This window comes from Cyclopterus lumpus, chromosome 5, assembly GCF_009769545.1.
Source record: "Cyclopterus lumpus isolate fCycLum1 chromosome 5, fCycLum1.pri, whole genome shotgun sequence".
NCBI lineage: Eukaryota > Metazoa > Chordata > Actinopteri > Perciformes > Cyclopteridae > Cyclopterus > Cyclopterus lumpus.
In genome coordinates this window covers 1448377-1467635 of record NC_046970.1, presented here as the reverse complement: position 1 = coordinate 1467635, position 19259 = coordinate 1448377, and the positions used below count along the sequence as shown (strand labels likewise).

Genomic DNA, 19259 nt, shown 5'->3' with positions numbered 1-19259 from the left:
CACGTTGTTTTTACGCTGGATGAAGTGACCCACCATCCACACAAGAGGGGGACTTCTGGATTTATGTTTACGGCCCACCTTTCCTGAGCTCACCCCGTTCGAGACCTCCGTCCCCGGTCGGAGGTGCAGTTCTCCGGGGACGTGGTGCTGCAGCCGGTTGACTCCGCCCCCCCTTCGTGGTTGGTTAGCATAGCATAGCAGCTAGCCTTTTAGCCTCTTTTCGTCCAAATTTTTGCATGGGTGGTCTCGCAGGACAGACACGCCGGAGCCTGCGCGGCTGTTGACTTCTCTATGTGATAAAGCTCCTATTTTAAACAGTTTGCTTACATTTGAGTTTCCAAGAAATAATTCATGTGTTCCTTCATAATAAATGTGTGTTTTTTTTTGTCTCCTAAGAAAGTTTATTTTTGATGGAGAAGTTGGAGCTGGGCGGTGGACCAGCAGCGGATTGACCATGGACACCGTGTCCAGCCACAGCTCCTACCTCCTGCAGCAGCTCCAGGAGCAGCGGATCCAGGGTCTGCTCTGTGACTGCATGCTGGTGGTCAAAGGTGTCTGCTTCAAGGCCCACAAAAATGTCCTGGCCGCCTTCAGCTCCTATTTCAGGTGCTTCTTTTTAAATGCAATTCTGTTTACAACGGAGTGACGTGTCAGTGAATCTGTGACATGTTTACAATATTTATCACAAAGTAATGATACGCTGCTGCTCTGAAAGTACTGCTTTGGTCTTTCCAGGTCGTTATTCCAAAACTCCCCCAGTCAGAAGAACGAGGTGTTCAACTTGGTCATCCAGGATGTCAGTGGCATCGGACAGACATTGGACTACATGTACACCTCCCACCTTGACATCAACCAAGATAATGTCCAAGCACTCCTGGACATTGCTCAGTGTTTGCAGGTTCCAAATGTTCAGAGCATGTGCAACGCGTTCCTCAAGCCGTGTCCTCCACCGGTGGAGATCGCATCGTTTTCTCTTCCGGGCATGCTGAGTTCTGAGCACGACTGCCTCTTGGGGAGCAGTCTTCCCCATGATGTTGACCTCCACTGTCCCTCTGAAACCCAGAGGCCTGGCTTTAGCAGTGATGTGGACCACACCAAAAGGTTGCCTGTTTCTGTGCCCAATAGCGGCTCAAACTGCAGCGCGCAGGCACCTGTAGAAAAACAGCTCGTCCACGGCTACAAGCTGCGTAACTTCTATAGTAAGCAGTACTTCAAACAGAGTGCACTCCAGATCAGCAGTGCAGCCTTAAATCCCGGCCCGTGCCCTCTGGTGCTGGTGGAAGAGCAGCCGTGTCAGCTCGGGGTCAGCCACACTCCCGTATGCTCAGGGAACTCCGTGCAGCCCAGTCCCCCCTGCACACCTGTGGCAGTCGAAAAGCACCCCGTCTCTTCTTTAACGCCCTCGGATAACTTGAACACCCCCAACGCCAACTCGGAAGACTCCACGCTCGACAAGCCTGTGCGCCCAAAGAAGTCCGTGTACCTGAAGAAATACAACTACCTCCGATCTCAGAAGGCGTTGGAGGAGATGTTTGCTGAAGCGGTGAGCGACCCCGTCCTCAGCGGTCCCAAGGAGATCCCCCAGGAAGAGTCTGTGGTCCAGACCGAAGCTTCAGAAGCTCCCGCTGAGGGCCTTAACCCAGACAGGGAGCCGGTGACAGAGACCGCAACAGATGTGCAACTTCCCAGTCCTCCACCGGTGAACCAAGAAGAACCCGATCTGAAAGCCGTGCCGGAGCCACCGCAGCAGGTGGGAAACAAGCAGTACTGTTGTGAGGAGTGCGGCAAGATCTTCAAGCACCCGAGCAATCTGGAGCTGCACAAGCGCTCGCATACCGGTACTTACTGTGGAAATCCACACATGTATATACAATGAGATGTTTTCTGTAATAATTGGAATTCAGTTATAATAATGTTTGTTTTTCTGCAGGTGAGAAGCCCTTTCAGTGTAATGTTTGTGGCAGATATTTCTCGCAGGTATTGTCTGGTGTATTCTTCGTTAATCTTAAATGGGGAAACATTATATTTAGATATTTAACAGCTTTTTTTGTTTTTTACAGGCTGGAAATTTACAGACACATTTGCGGCGACATTCTGGAGAGAAACCGTACATCTGTGAGTTATGTGGTAAAAGGTATGGTACCTGTGTGTGTGTGTGTGTGTGTGTGTGTGTGTGTGTGCGTGTGCGTGTGTGTGTTCTTGGTCATTCCCCTTGTGTTAGTATTTATTTGTCAGTTTGGGGTTTATTGCATGTATGTGTGTGTGTCTAAGTTACTTATTACAAAAGTATGGCATGATTTCAGACATTCCAATAATGTTGAGGCAATAATGGAAAAAATTGAATATTTTGTGGCTTAATTGGCCTAATTAACCAATTAGAATAGATTATAGTTCCGGGCCCCAGCGATATGACACATCCCTGTAATATAATATATAATAGTCTCGACAGCTGCCTATGAATTGAATATTCCTCTCTGTTCTCCAGCTTCACTGCATCAGGGGATGTCCATCGTCACAAAGTGGTCCACACGGGAGAGAAGCCACATCTGTGTGACATCTGCGGTCGAGGTAGAACAGAAGCAATCATCTTGGTTATTTCCTTTATCTGTCTATATGTAGTTCTTACCTAATGTCCTCATTTTTAACTTTTACAAAGCTGCTTAGTTTGTGCACCCAGTTGGGAAACAGTGACATCATTTGTGTCGACTGGGTTGTCGCTCGTCTCTCAGGGTTCAACAACTTGAGCAACCTCAAGGAGCACAAGAGGACGCACACCACAGACAAGACCTTCACGTGTGACCAGTGCGGGAAGTCCTTCAACACGCACAGAAAGCTTCTGAAGCACAAGGCGCGTCACGCCGGGGAAAAACCACACAGCTGTGCCACATGTGGTGAGGAGCGGAGAGTATTCTCCACATCGATTACACCGGAGACATCGTTGTATAACACACGATTCTAGGGATGAAACACGTAGTTCACTGAAAATAAACATTTAACATTTGGTGATCACTTTTACAAATTATAAAGGCCATTTTTCAAAAGACATGAGAATGTTTGAGTCATGTTGTGATCACACGGCGTAAAGTTTAATATATATATATATATATAAACACTCAACGCGTCTTTTACTTTTTAGGGAAATGCTTCATCGGCTCCGGGGACCTGCAGCGTCACATCCGGTCCCACACCGGGGAGAAACCCTACATCTGCAACGCCTGCGGAAAGAGCTTCACGCGCTCCGCCATGTTGAGGAGACACGGCAACATGCACTGCAGGGGGGCTCCGGCCGACGGCCCCGTCGCGGACAACTCTTCGCCTCCCCGTGGCTCGGAGGGGGGGGCCGCGGTCCCCAAACCCGTCGGCCGCAGGAAGCGTCCCGCCGCCACCGGCGAGCAGCGTTTCCCCGGCGCGTTGCCCCACGCGGGGTTAGAGAAACTGTCGCCGACGACTACTCCGCCACCGCGTGTGGAGACTCCGCCTCCCAGCATGCACCTCAGCCCAGCCTCTACCCCCACCCGCCTCCCAGAGCTGCGCTCCCTGGTACCCCATCACCTCCTCTCCTCCAACCACCAGGAGAGGGGCGCCGACCACGCGAAGCTCGCCAAACCCCACCTGCCTCCGGAGGTTGTGTACGGCCCGTACGTGGAGAACGGCGACATGTCGGTGGAGATGGGCAGAGGTCACTGCGGTGCCCTCTCCTCCTCCAGCAGGCCCAGCAGTGGCTCCTACAGGTCCACTGAAGGCCAGTTCATCTCCAGTGTGACTCTGTGGGGCCTGGCCATGAAGACGCTGCAGAACGACAACGACATGGAGCAGTAGTGCGTCCCCCTGATAGTTAGTTAAACGGGTGCTCAGATGTCTCCCAAAGCAAATATGATTTATTCATAACTGGAGATGTTTTATTCACCACGGCTCCAAATCAAAAGCGAGAGCTTCCAAGTTTATTTTATTAAATGAAAGAAACGTGTGAATCTGAGAAAATCTAGATAATTGCTTCAACTGCTCTTAAGACCTCCGATGCGGTTGCTCTTCTGGCCCCAGACGTCACAGCAGGTGGGCTCCTTCAGATTAAATACAGAGACCGTAAATACAGAGACCGTAAATATAGAGACCGTAAATACAGAGACCCCGTAAATACAGAGACCGTAAATACAGAGACCCCGTAAATATAGAGACCGTAAATACAGAGACCTCTCATGTCTGAACTGTAAACACGGCACTTTGTATATACTGCACTGCACTTTAAAATCTATTTTCAACTATCAAGTGTTAAATGTGGCTGTGTTATATTCATATGAGAATAAAATCTGTACATTATATCTAATGTGTCCGACCTCCACAGGAATACCTCAGTAAGAAAAGAAAGGTTGAACTTTTAACATGTGTTATGGTGCCATGCATTATGAAGAGAAACAATGCGCATTAATCATAAATCTGATCCACATGCAATACAAAGTAGGACATATTAACCATCTGAACGCTCATCAGACCAAATCTTTGATGTGTATTATTACATATTACTCAGATACCCTTTTATAACTGGATATCCATGGATGCGCATCTGGAAAAGGACTTTTAAATGTAGGGTTTTTGATACTAAAACAATTAAATTTAACATAAAAACAAAAGGCTCTTCTACATTAATTTCCTGTCACTTAACTTTAACCGATGACGTTTAACAGATTTATTAAAAAGTAACCGGCAATGCTACGTTACATTTAGTCATTTGACACTGAGGTTATGGATGTTATAATAATAATAATAAGACTCTCTTGGTGCCCCTCATCGCTGGAGGTGCACTTCTCTTTTTGACTTGAAGGTATAGTCCTCTTTATTCCGTGTGTCGTGCCCAGTCCCGTCCAGCAGGCGGCGCTGTGGCGCCGTGTTGCATGAGTCGGATGGTCGGCTGGCGGCGCCTCCTCACACAACTCGGGGGGCGACGCGTCCATTGCTGACGGAGGATGGCGAGCTCCACGCTGCTGTCGTTCAACGTCTTCCTCACGGAGCGCCTGACCGCCGCGGCCGTCGACATCTACGGCTTCGTGGAGAAGACGGTCCTGGACCACCAGGAGGAGGTCTACCAAACCCGGCTGGAGAACCAGAGGCTGCGGCGGCTGCTGGATCTGGTCTACAAGCCGGAGATACGGCTGCGCAGGGCAGGTACGCGTGTCCGGTTCGCGGTGCACCGGTCCGGTTCGGGTCGGTTCGCCGACGTCATGATTACCGTCAGTAATGATCCGCGGTACCGTGTCCGAGCTAATGACGACGGGGGTGGGAGGGACCATACCTGTGAAGAGGACCGGAAGTCAGGTGCCGTCGTTTTTCAAAATAAAACCGCCGTGTCCACCAGGATGGACACATACCGTGGCCTTATATACAACTAATGAATTAACACTCACTGAAGAATGTTAGTACAGAAGATGCATATACACATATATTTAATAACGTTAAATATATAAATAAATGTCAACATATATTTGATTCACCTCGCAGTGCCCAATTTAAAATCGATCAACCTTTTAATTTGATCAATTAGCAAGTTTACAAATTATGAGCTGCTTAAATAACTTTTTTTTAAAGGCTTTAAAATTATGTGACTATTTTCTTAATTAGTCATCTTTGAGTCAACAAAGAGCTTTTGTAACTACACGAGGCTTCTGCCAGGTTCCTGTTGCTTCAGAGTCCTCTCTGACTGGCGTTCACGTCAACAACAACAACAACAACAACAACAACAACAACAACGTCCTAACTTCTGTAATCCGCAGTATTTGAATCCTCCGACGACTCTTCAAGCATCCCGAAGATATGAACGCTCGCATGGAGATGTTTTCAAACCACAGCTTTCACTTGATTTCCCAACAACTAGTTCTTGTGTGAGAATCAGAGGATGTTCCTATCCCGCTGTTACAGATTCAAGGCAGACGGACACAGGAGGAATGTCACCGGGCCCTTTGAGGAGGAACTGGACTTTGGACTTTGGACCGGGTCTCTGAGACGTCGTACGTCCTGCAGACAGCAACGTGATGCCAGACAGCCCGACTCGAGTTACAGCAGTCGGAGAGCACACGGGAGAGCGAGGCCGTCGCCGGATGACCAACCGCTGTCTGGAGTATCTCCATACACGAAGAAGAACAACTCGTTTATCTGGAACATTTACTGTCGGCACAAATCGAGTTAAAATTGCACCTCGAAGCTCACGGAGCGAGAGGTTTACCAAAGCCGACCGACCTGCTCCGTCTCACCAGGAGTCAGACGATCTGCCACGTGAGGACGCACAGCGGGGAGAAACCCTTTGTCTGTCCCGTTGGTGGGAGCAGATACAAACTGAAGGGCCATGAAGAAGACATGAGGACGCACAGCGGGGAGAAACCCTTTGCCTGTCCCGTTGGTGGGAGCAGATACAAACTGAAGGGCCATGAAGAAGACACGCCCGCTACGTCTGCAGGAGAAGCTTCATCAGGTCGTCCACCACGACTTAACACGCACAGGGAGGACATCGTGAAACACCTGCTGGACTTCGACAAGTGTATAAAACTACACTTGCAAATAAAATGCATCGTAAGATGAGAAAATTAGCTTTTCGCACAGTGTTTTTCACCCTTGTTATTGACAGCTGTACTTTGTGGTTTTGTTCTTATCGGCTTGCTTTAAAATGTATCGTTTTGTGCAGTGGCAATAAATGTACAGTTCATGTAAATACGGCTGCAGTGTTTTCATTGTGTGTCTGTGAGCAATATATATATATATATATATAGTGTGTACATATTGAAATCATGACTCCAATGGAGGTTAAAGCCCCATATTGGCAGATGTTTGTCGGCACACTGACATCACAGGTGGGTGTGGTTACAGGTGTGACTGATTACAACAATCAGGGATGTTGATTGTAATCAGATGTGCAAACTTTCAATCAGCGAGGTCAGTGAGACGGGATGAGGTGACTCTAAAGGGGAACCCCAAAGATTTTACACATCAACAGTTTTAATGCAAATACATTCCTTCAAAATAAAATGCTAGCCCATTTGCATTGCTGTCCTGTAACACTCGTAGTTCCTCCACCGGTTTGTCCCTCATGAAGTTGATGTCGCTTCTCGGTTCTCCGTCTCTGCAGATGCCGAGCAGCCGACCGCACCGACACCGGCGGAGGAGGTCGCCCCGAAGCGGCAGCAGTGGAGCCCGGCCGTGTGCCGCGACCATCCGGGACCCTCCCAGATGGAAGAGGAGCCCGAGGAGCCAAAGGAGGAGCTGTGGCTCAACGGGATGGAGGAGCAACCCGCGGCGGAGGACAGCGATGACGGGGATGCCTTGACCAAAGAACTCATCAAAACGGTGCAGCAGCTAGAAGACTGCCGAGCGGCGGAGGAGAGCCGAGGGCCCGAGCGAAGCCCCGAGGAGGACCCGGAGCACCCTCAGGAGAAGACCAGCACCACCTTGTACCGGTGCCACATATGCAACTACATATTCACCAAGAAGACGGTGCTCACGTGGCACCTGAAGACGCACGAAAGCAAGTCGCACGACGGCAAGGGGAACTTTGACTGTCACATCTGTGGCAAGCGCATACCGTGTCAGAGCAACCTGCAGAACCACATGAGGGTGCACACCGGGGAGAGACCCTACAGCTGCCACTTCTGCGGCAAGTGTTTCAAGCTGAAGGGACACATGACGGAGCACATCAGGACCCACACGGGGGAGAAGCCGTTCAGCTGCCACGTCTGTGGCAAGTCCTTCAACCGGGGTTCCACCCTGAGGAAACACGTGCTGGCCAAGCACAAAGAGGAGAGGCCGTACAAGTGCGGGGACTGCGAGGAGCTGTTCACCGAGAGGCTGCTGATGAAGAAGCACATGAGGAAGGTCCACGGCGTCAAGCTGTCCACAAGTCAAAGTCCTGCGTAGGACCTCGGCACCACCCAGAGGGGAGACCTCGGTATCCAGAACCTGAACCTTTTGTTCAAGATGTTGCTTATTCTACATCATGCGACACATTCCCCTTTTTTCATTCTCTCAAATGTTAAATGTCGCCGATCGTAAACGGCCGTACTCTTGCTTTAATAACATCGTGTTTTTAAAGTTGTGACATTGTGGAAACCGCCGGCTGAAGTTATGGATGGTTTAATATTTAATGATGCAGCCAATCAATAAACAGAGTTCTGGGGCATTCAAGACACAACTAAACGTTTTAAAAAGGTAAAACAGATGCCTATGTTGCCTTTTTAAATTAAATCTGCTTTAAACATCTTTGTAAATCTTATTAATGTATTAATACCTATGTTGTACTGTAAAGCTGTTTTACTTATTTATATATATATATTGTATTTTCAGTCGTATTATAAACCTGATGTAAAACAGCGATGTAAACATAAAAATATAAAGCAAAAAATAATAAAACAGTCAGCTGTGACAATTTATGGGGAAAATGCATCACTGTCGACTTTAAGGTTTTTTTCTGCAGCACACGTGTGTAATGCAGCAGGACGGAGCAACAACAGTCATATTAAGTTATTAATGCCTGTTATCACCTGGTCAGGTGACCCACAGCCTCAATATAGCTTTCATATCAGCACATCGAAACAAGGCCGCATAAAGAGCACATATTACTCGTTGTGTTGGTCACTTAAAAGACGAGAGTACTACTAAAGTACTACGTTCACAGTGGGAGACGTGAGTACTACTAAAGTACTACGTTCACAGTGGGAGACGTGAGTACTACTAAAGTACTACGTTCACAGTGGGAGATGAGAGTACTACTAAAGTACTACGTTCACAGTGGGGGACGTGAGTACTACTAAAGTACTACGTTCACAGAGGGAGACGTGAGTACTACTAAAGTACTACGTTCACAGTGGGGGACGTGAGTACTACTAAAGTACTACGTTCACAGTGGGAGACGTGAGTACTACTAAAGTACTACGTTCACAGTGGGAGACGTGAGTACTACTAAAGTACTACGTTCACAGAGGGAGACGTGAGTACTACTAAAGTACTACGTTCACAGTGGGAGACGTGAGTACTCCTAAAGTACTACGTTCACAGTAGGAGACGTGAGTACTACTAAAGTACTACGTTCACAGTAGGAGACGAGAGTACTACTAAAGTACTACGTTCACACTGGGAGACGTGAGTACTACTAAAGTACTACGTTCACAGTAGGAGACGTGAGTACTACTAAAGTACTACGTTCACAGTAGGAGACGTGAGTACTACTAAAGTACTACGTTCACAGTAGGAGACGAGAGTACTACTAAAGTACTACGTTCACAGTAGGAGACGTGAGTACTACTAAAGTACTACGTTCACAGTAGGAGACGTGAGTACTACTAAAGTACTACGTTCACAGTAGGAGACGAGAGTACTACTAAAGTACTACGTTCACAGTAGGAGACGTGAGTACTACTAAAGTACTACGTTCACAGTGGGAGACGTGAGTACTACTAAAGTACTACGTTCACAGTGGGAGACGAGAGTACTACTAAAGTACTACGTTCACAGTGGGAGACGTGAGTACTACTAAAGTACTACGTTCACAGTGGGAGACGAGAGTACTACTAAAGTACTACGTTCACAGTGGGAGACGTGAGTACTACTAAAGTACTACGTTCACAGTAAGAGACGTGAGTACTACTAAAGTACTACGTTCACAGTGGGAGACGAGAGTACTACTAAAGTACTACTAAAGTACTACGTTCACAGTGGGAGACGTGAGTACTCCTAAAGTACTACGTTCACAGTGGGAGACGAGAGTACTACTAAAGTACTACGTTCACAGTGGGAGACGAGAGTACTACTAAAGTACTACTAAAGTACTACGTTCACAGTGGGAGACGTGAGTACTCCTAAAGTACTACGTTCACAGTAGGAGACGTGAGTACTACTAAAGTACTACGTTCACAGTAGGAGACGTGAGTACTACTAAAGTACTACGTTCACAGTAAGAGACGAGAGTACTACTAAAGTACTACGTTCACAGTGGGAGACGAGAGTACTACTAAAGTACTACTAAAGTACTACGTTCACAGTGGGAGACGAGAGTACTACTAAAGTACTACGTTCACAGTAAGAGACGAGAGTACTACTAAAGTACTACTAAAGTACTACTAAAGTACTACGTTCACAGTAGGAGACGTGAGTACTACTAAAGTACTACTAAAGTACTACTAAAGTACTACGTTCACAGTAGGAGACGAGAGTACTACTAAAGTACTACGTTCACAGTGGGAGACGTGAGTACTACTAAAGTACTACGTTCACAGTGGGAGACGAGAGTACTACTAAAGTACTACGTTCACAGTAAGAGACGAGAGTACTACTAAAGTACTACTAAAGTACTACTTTCACAGTGGGAGACGTGAGTACTACTAAAGTACTACTAAAGTACTACGTTCACAGTGGGAGACGAGAGTACTACTAAAGTACTACGTTCACAGTGGGAGACGAGAGTACTACTAAAGTACTACGTTCACAGTGGGAGACGAGAGTACTACTAAAGTACTACGTTCACAGTGGGAGACGTGAGTACTCCTAAAGTACTACGTTCACAGTGGGAGACGTGAGTACTACTAAAGTACTACTAAAGTACTACGTTCACAGTGGGAGACGAGAGTACTACTAAAGTACTACTAAAGTACTACGTTCACAGTGGGAGACGAGAGTACTACTAAAGTACTACGTTCACAGTGGGAGACGAGAGTACTACTAAAGTACTACTAAAGTACTACGTTCACAGTGGGAGACGTGAGTACTACTAAAGTACTACGTTATATATATTTTATTGAAGTAAATTATACATTTAATACATAAATCAAGAGAAGTGCTCAAACAAGAGAGTAAACCATGTGGGGCTAAACTGTCAGTGTAGAGTTCAATAAAAACATAAAGTATAAAGTCACAACGTGTGTAGGTCATTTAGGAGAACTCTTCAACCAAATCAAAGTTACCGGTTCACAGCAACAATAAAAGGCCCATGAAAGATGGCTGCTCTATGACTGTGTGCTCTCTCAGGTGTGTCTGACTACAGGAAGAAAGGCCCAGGTGAGCTTCCCACCCCTTTTTAGAAGCTCCGCCCCTTGGCCTGGGTCCTAATCACAGGCTGCCCGTTGCCTGCCTTACCACATATATGTAATTTCTCCATTTGACAGAAACATGTATTAATGTTTATCAACCAGTTAATTACAGAAGCAGCTCGTCGGGTTCTTCAGGAGCTTCTGGAGTCAGAGCTGCAACGAATAACTGATTTAAGAATTAGAGAAACAGAACTTGAGGAAGAGTTGTAGAGAAATATGGATCGATCATCAACGCCTGAGGAGCCAAGACATATGTTGAAGTTGAGAAACTGAAATGATTTCAAACATGCAGCAGGTTTCAACAGAGTCTCTGTCTGTAAATGAGGGAACAAAGTTCACTTTCACAGCGCCGCTCCTCTTCCTGGAATGAAGATCAGCTTGATAAGCCCCTCCCTCTTCCTCCTGCTGTCAATCACAGACAGCTGCACTGTGTCCACATCCTTCCGGGCCCCTCCCCTTCAGATCTACAGCTCTAAAGATTGGTGTAACCAACATGGAGGCGGAGCAGTAGAGCTGACACGCCCCGTTCACTGAACCGTCACATGTTGTTCAGACCTGAAGTCAGAGTCTCTTCTGAGGAAGTGAAACTCAGACACTCGTTGTTACCGAGAGGTGAAATGGAGCCCAAAGGAGATCAGCTGGACCGGGAGACCTTCTCTTGTTCCATCTGTCTGGATCTCCTGAAGGATCCGGTGGCTATTCCCTGTGGACACAGCTACTGCATGAACTGTATTAAAGACCACTGGGATGAAGAGGACGGGAAGAAGCTCCTCAGCTGCCCTCAGTGTAGGCAGACCTTCACACCGAGGCCTGTCCTGCTGAAGAACACCATGTTGGCAGTTGTAGTGGAGCAGCTGAAGAAGACTGGACTCCAAGCTGCTCCTGCTGATCACTGCTATGCTGGACCTGAAGATGTGGCCTGTGATGTCTGCACTGGGAGGAGACTGAAGGCCTTCAAGTCCTGTCTGGTGTGTCTGGTTTCTTACTGTGAGAAACACCTCCAGCCTCATTGTGATGTACCTCAATTAAAGAAACACCAGCTGGTGGACCCCTCCAACCAGCTCCAGGAGAACATCTGCTCTCGTCACAATGAGGTGATGAAGATGTTCTGCCGTACTGATCAGCAGTGTATCTGCTACCTCTGCTTTGTGGATGAACATAAAGGCCACGACACCGTCTCAGCTGCAGCAGAAAGGACCGAGAGGCAGAGAGAGCTGGAGGGGAGTCGACTAAACATCCAGCAGAGAATCCAGGACAGAGAGAAAGACCTGAAGCTGCTCCATCAGGAGGTGGAGGCCATCAACCTCTCTGCTGATAAAACAGTGAAGGACAGTGAGAAGATCTTCACTGAGCTGATCCGTCTCATGAAGAAAAGAAGCTCTGATGTGAAGCAGCAGGTCAGATCCCAGCAGAGAACTGAAGTGAGTCGAGTCAAAGAGCTTCAGGAGAAGCTGGAGCAGGAGATCACTGAGCTGAAGAGGAACGACGCTGAGCTGAAGCTGCTCTCACACACAGAGGATCTCCACCAGCTTCTCCACCACTACCCCTCACTGTCACCACTCAGTGGGTCTACAGACTCATCCAGCATCAACATCCGTCCTCTGAGGTACTTTGAGGACGTGACGGCGGCTGTTTCAGGACTCAGAGATGAACTACAGGACGTCCTGAGAGACAAGTGGACAAACGTCTCACTGACGGGGACTGAAGTGGATGTTTTACTGTCTGCACCAGAGCCCACGACCAGAGATGGATTCTTAAGATGTTCACGTGAACTCACTCTGGATCCAAACACAGCACACACACAGCTGTTATTATCTGATGGGAACAGAAAAGGAACTTTAATGGAGGAACATCAGTCTTATTCTAGTCACCCAGACAGGTTCAGTGGATTGTTTCCTCAGGTCCTGAGTAGAGAGAGTCTGACTGGACGTTGTTACTGGGAGGTGGAGAGGAGAGGAAGAGGAGTTGAAGTAGCAGTTTCATACAAGAACATCATGAGAACAGGATATGAATGTGAGTTTGGATCCAATAACAAATCTTGGGCTTTATGTTGTTACAATAACAGTTATAACTTTTGGTACAACAAAGTCCAAACCCCCGTCTCTGATCCTCGGTCCTCCAGACTAGGAGTGTACCTGGATCACAGAGCAGGTATTCTGTCCTTCTACAGCGTCTCTGGAACCATGACTCTCCTCCACAGAGTCCAGACCACATTCACTCAGCCTCTCTATGCTGGACTTAGGTTTTATTCTTATGGAGACACTGCTGAGTTCTGTAAACTCAAATAGACAGAAGTGATTTAAGGGACAGCCGGTTAAAGTCTGGGTTTTAATTCTTAAACTTATTTTGTTTACTTCATTGTCGCTGAGAGCAGACTTTTCTCCACCTGTCAATCAAACCTTGTGGGCGGTGCTTGTCCATCTCGTTGCTGTGTAAATGAGTTCCTGTAGGTGGCGCTCCTTCCTCTGTGTGTTTATGGAGGCTCTCACTGCTCATGATGATCTTTGTTTACCTGAACTCATATTCATCTGCAGGAACATGTCAAATGCTGTGAGCTCTAAATGTTTGATGAATGTTGTTATCGATGTATTTGTTAATGTCTCTTCCTCTGCATGGGTCTTAAAGAGAAAGAAGAGATTCTTTATTCTAGATATTTAGTTCTTACAACTTTCTGCAAAGTGTTCTTGTGTTCATTAGATTGAGAGACTAAATGTTGTTGTTGTTGTTGTCTGAATCAACATACACATGATGCACTATGTTGTGTTATAAAATAAAGTATCATAATCAATAAGCACATCTTTCATTATTCTTTTACATAAGTGAGATTATGGTCCAACACATTGAACAGGTTTACATGATGAATAAAGTGTTTATTGACTCAAGAATGAACAAAGTACTTTCTTCTTGTCGTATTTTCAGGGTTTCATACGAAGCTAATGTATAAAATATGAAACTAATATGAGAGAATAACTGAGGCAGTTTTCCTCCTGAAACACCACAAAGTCCAGAGTTCATGTTGAGAGCAGAAGAACATGTTTTAAAGTCCAAAGTCCATCATCTGAAGACAGCGTCCAGTGTCCTGGTGGTCGAGTCATTCACAAATAGCACTAAACACTGGTCTTGTTTGGTTACTTGGGGGTCGAGGAAAAAAAGAGCTAAAATGCTAAAAAGCTAGAATTGCAGCGCTGTGTGACAATTCTCTGTATCTCCACATGATCTCTTTCACATTACACATCGTCAATATAATGAACATTGAATAGTGCAGCTATGAGATATGTGCTAGCAGCTACAACTAAGATTGAAAGGACAAGGTGCTAAGGGGCGGACATACCTCAGATGGTTCTAGTCTGTTCTGGTCCGTGATGGTGAAGGCCTGAGGTCACGCAGGAGAACACAGACCACGTGAATGAGTCTTGAAGAGAGAGACTTGCAAACAGATTCAATTAGATTCTCCTTCTTCCCTTCAATGTGTTGTGTGCCGTCTTCATAGCTGAGCACTGCTAAGCATTTACAAGTTGAGCAGCTTTCACCTCTTCACACTCCTGGATCTGAGCCTGCTCAGACATGGAGAACCCTTTGGAGTCGCTCCCTCTGCTGAGAGGTCGACCGTGGTGTGTGGAATTCGTCTAGTACTACGTACTACTAAAGTACTACTAAAGTACTACTAAAGTACTACGTTCACAGTGGGAGACGAGAGTACTACTAAAGTACTACTAAAGTACTACTAAAGTACTACGTTCACAGTGGGAGACGAGAGTACTACTAAAGTACTACTAAAGTACTACTAAAGTACTACTAAAGTACTACGTTCACAGTGGGGGACGAGAGTACTACTAAAGTACTACGTTCACAGTGGGAGACGTGAGTACTACTAAAGTACTACAAAAGTACTACTAAAGTACTACGTTCACAGTGGGAGACGAGAGTACTACTAAAGTACTACGTTCACAGTAGGAGACGTGAGTACTACTAAAGTACTACGTTCACAGTAGGAGACGTGAGTACTACTAAAGTACTACGTTCACAGTGGGAGACGAGAGTACTACTAAAGTACTACGTTCACAGTAGGAGACGTGAGTACTACTAAAGTACTACGTTCACAGTAGGAGACGAGAGTACTACTAAAGTACTACGTTCACAGTAGGAGACGTGAGTACTACTAAAGTACTACGTTCACAGTAAGAGACGTGAGTACTACTAAAGTGGGGGTACATGTACGTTTTAGTGTACTACATCTAAGAGGTACATGTTGTACTTTTTAGTGTACTACATCTAAGAGGTACATGTTGTACTTTTTAGTGTACTACATCTAAGAGGTACATGTTGTACTTTTTACTACATTAGTCTGACGGCTTTAGTCTCTTTTGAAGCAGTAATATTAAACCAGAAACATCAGATAAAATAGAACAACATAGTACAACAACTTTACGATAAGTACACAACATTCTTTTCCTTCAGTAAGACTTTTACTGTTTCTTTTTCACAGTGTAGTATTTTGTTCCAACAGCACAGATGAACTGGTTCTCTGGACTTCTTGGCTGCCATGTTACCGGTCTGGTGACCCCTCACAGTGACCTCTGGAGCTGTCGGGGGAGGCAGGCCGTCAGGCTGGACTTGGGTTGGGAACCAATGCAACAGATTACCAGCTCTGTAGCACGTTGGACACACCAGCATGGCACTGTCTCATCAACAGGAGGTTCCCATCCCATAACGCTGGTATGCAGAAGCCTGCTTTTGGAAGGGGGCTGTTTCAAACTGTTGAACTGTGACCGTAATCTGAGAGGAAAAAACATGTCGCTGAAATGTAGTAGAGATTGTTTAGTGACATTGGAATGCAATTTGTGTGTGAGATGGGAATGTTTTGACGGGTTATAGTGAGAGAGAGACGGCATCGTCTTGAAATGCAATATTAGTTTCCTCTTTTGGTGTAATTTTATTCATTTGACCCATCATCACAAAAGGTCAAAGGTCACATTTAGCCTGAGTACACTACTTTGGCCTCCATAGGGGTTCACATGATCAGATCCCCTCCAGGCAGCAGGTGCTGGTGATTCTATTCAGGCAGTAGGACACGTCTCCTTGGATTAAAGTGAACAAAGTCAAATGGACTTCTGTTGGGGCTTCATGAGTCTTCATACGCCGAAGAGAGGAAAGCTACAAACAAATACTTGGAGAGCACTATTGGGGTCTCCAAACTAGCTAACCATCATATCCTTTTCTCTTCTTTTTTTAAACTTGGGGTCAAATAACAAACTGTTCAAAAACATTTATTGAACAGATAACAACAAAGTTCACATTCACAGCGCCGCTCCTCTTCCTGGAATGAAGCTCAGCTTGATAAGCCACGTACGAGACGCTATTGCTTTCTAATCTAACTGGAAGGATATTTTGATAATAAGTATTTCTAATTCAGAGACAGATTCTGAATATACTTTAGTGAAATGCAGGCGTTATATTTGTTGTGACAAATACATTCAACTCATGTCTGACATGGATCATGTCAAACACTTTAAACACATACCTGTTCTCTGCAAACTGCACCCTACAAAGTGACCTCACCCTCTCTGTTATCACGGCTAGTGTCACCTGAAATGAACCCAGCACGTTGCGCAGCCTCCGCAGCGACCGGCAGGGGGCGACAGCGGACTGTCTGAGCGCTCCACAACCGCAGCGTGTTGTGAACATTATAACAATGATATTAATTAATGAAGTTCCCCCAAATAATATATATTAACAAAACTCAAATGCATTCTCAATGACGTTATTTTCTCCCTGTTTATGTTTTTATTACAAATAGGTTTTCTAATCAACGTATTGTTGCCATTTGTTCACAAAATGCACCGTACAGACATCAGTTAAATGAATATATGATCATTTCTTATCGTCAGGGTTGTGTGTGTGTAACTGTCACAACCCGGCTCTGAGGCTCTGTCAAATATGGGAAAGGACACAGTGGATGATGGCAAATTAAAAAGGTTATTTATTATAAGCAGGTAAAGAAAAGACATATTGTGACAATTGTGCCAGTCAGTGACATCAGTATCATGTGAATGTGAATGCGTGAGCATGCTGAAGTGTGGGGCGCTGTCAGCAAAAACAAAGAAAGACCTGACCAAGACAGAAGAAGGATCTTTATACCAGGAAACAACTCCGTTACATCGATCGCGTCTCTCCAGCTGTTAAAACCGACTGACAGCTGATCAGCTGATCCGGAGTCAGTGTGAAGCAGACACGTCCTTCACGCGACGCTTGGGAGGAAAGGACGTCTCATTTCTCTCCATAGTATTCTCTCCTCGCCTGGTAGAAGAGACGCGTGCATGGCTATCTGCTAAGCTAAAGAACGAGAGCTAGCGTTGGTTAGCAACAAGCTAAGCTATCGACACAGAGGTGACTCACGTCGGCTGCTTGGGGGCGGAGCCGGGTTTCGAACCTCTGACCCTGCGCTCCGAATGCCACTGACCAATCCGCTGGACCACCAATGAAAACACGCTTTCCCCGCCCATATTACCCACCATGCATCAGATTGCCCTCGTCATGGTGACCGCTGTCAACAGACTAATGTCTCGGCAGAACTTTTTGAAATGATCTCTTTTCTTTCGACCCAGTTGTTTGCAACTAAATATACTTCTATAGATCTATATTTAAGAACAATTAAATTATACATATATATATATATATATATATTTATATATATAGCTAAATTAATTAAATGTTCAACAAACCTTGTAAACATGTCTTTATATTAGAAACAATATCATAATAGTTCTGATGTAATTAAAAATCTGACTGTATGACACTTTATATATAATAAATATTGTGTAAATTCTAATTTAATATCTTTTTGATTTCCATTTGACTCAACACATCTGGTGCACAGTGTGATGCAACTAAGAGAAACAAGCCTCCCTTTTCCCGCACATGCATATACATATAAATATATATATAAATATATATATATATATATATATATATATATATATATATATATATATATATATATATATATATATCAGCTGTGCCAACGTGCTTTAAAGCCACCTCTATCGTGCCAGTGCCCAAACACGCCACTGCAGCGAGCCTTAGCGACTTTCGCCCCGCTGCACTTACACCCATCATCATGAAGTGTATGAGAGGCTGGTCTTGGCTCATCTGAAAACCTGCTTACCACCCACACTGGACCCCCTCCAATTCACCTACCGCCAGAACAGGTGTACAGAAGACGCCATCTCCACAGCGCTTCACTCCGCCCTCTCCCACCTGGACAATAAAAACACTTGTGTGAGAATCAGCTTTATTGGCCATGTGTGTGTGCACATACATGTAATTAAATGGTTAAATGTACTCTCTCGTCGTACATACAAATATACATTTTCATTATATACAATATGGTTAAAGTCATTCATGAACCAACTTCAAGGTATGATACCACAAATACAATACTGGTATATTTATCTATAATAGTACTAAATAAAACATCTGTATGGTTCCCTTTTTCACCAGCTTGTTCCTGGACCGATTTTTGAACACTTAACAAATAGCATTAATATTAGTATTATCCTAGTTTGCATGCATGTGAAAAGATTCCACATTTGTCACATGTCTAATTCTGGAGGGAGGGGGGAAACCCCTCCTAATCTTGTCACATTTATAATGTTTATAATTGTTATAATTTTGAAAAATGCAAATTTTGGTTTAAAATTATTGCGCAATCTTGAAATTGGACAAATATTGCGCAATCTTTAAATTCTAAAAGACAAAGCTCCCCACGAATCTGTATATGTTGGCTTACGCTCTCGCCTTCCACACCAGATAAGATGCGGGTTCGAAACCCGGGTGTGGCGGTGGTTCGCACAAAGCGACTCCCCGCGCTTGGTGGGTTTACTCATTTCCTCCCACTTGGATCCGCAAACGGACCACAAATTTCGGACGGTTCTCAACGATACTATGCCCCCCGAGAGAACCGTGTCGGCGTCAGTTGAGCCAAATTGGGAGAACTATCCCTGGATTGCGGTCACGGGACTTCATGACTCCCCGGTACCTCCAACAGGGACACTTGTGTGTGCAGTGTATACATTGCATAATGAGAGTGCGACCTCTGGCTTCAACTGGCGTTTGGCACGTAGGATTACCAGCGATACCAGTGCACGGTGTAACTGGCAGTTTAAAAAAGAAAATGTTCATTTATCAACAAAAAAAAAA

The 19259-nt window shown here is 45.4% G+C and overlaps 3 protein-coding genes across 5 annotated transcripts; all 3 read left to right on the top strand.

The window, feature by feature from the left end:
• Positions 1-6: 6 nt before the first annotated feature.
• Positions 7-4319, top strand: zbtb49 (zinc finger and BTB domain containing 49). 3 transcript variants are annotated; one of them, XM_034532633.1, is made up of 8 exons: positions 7-179; positions 397-606; positions 736-1838; positions 1931-1977; positions 2061-2134; positions 2486-2568; positions 2730-2891; positions 3137-4319. In XM_034532633.1, exons 2-8 carry the CDS (start codon positions 455-457, stop codon positions 3817-3819), a joined length of 2304 nt encoding a protein of 767 aa, XP_034388524.1. In that variant the 5' UTR covers positions 7-179; positions 397-454; the 3' UTR covers positions 3820-4319. The 3 variants fall into 3 exon arrangements, with proteins under 3 accessions (XP_034388524.1, XP_034388523.1, XP_034388522.1); XM_034532632.1 differs by having other exon boundaries at positions 13-293; positions 401-606; XM_034532631.1 differs by having other exon boundaries at positions 13-293.
• A 516-nt stretch (positions 4320-4835) lies between these two features.
• On the top strand, positions 4836-8158 carry LOC117730724 (replication initiator 1-like). Its single transcript, XM_034532666.1, has 2 exons — positions 4836-5160; positions 7112-8158. The coding sequence occupies exons 1-2, from the start codon at positions 4962-4964 to the stop codon at positions 7894-7896; spliced, it is 984 nt and encodes a 327-aa protein (XP_034388557.1). The 5' UTR covers positions 4836-4961; the 3' UTR covers positions 7897-8158.
• A 3382-nt stretch (positions 8159-11540) lies between these two features.
• On the top strand, positions 11541-12788 carry LOC117730722 (E3 ubiquitin/ISG15 ligase TRIM25-like). The gene is given in 2 exon segments (XM_034532663.1): positions 11541-12621; positions 12623-12788. Coding segments are annotated over 2 exon segments (1062 nt in total). The 5' UTR covers positions 11541-11602; the 3' UTR covers positions 12666-12788.
• Positions 12789-19259: the final 6471 nt, after the last annotated feature.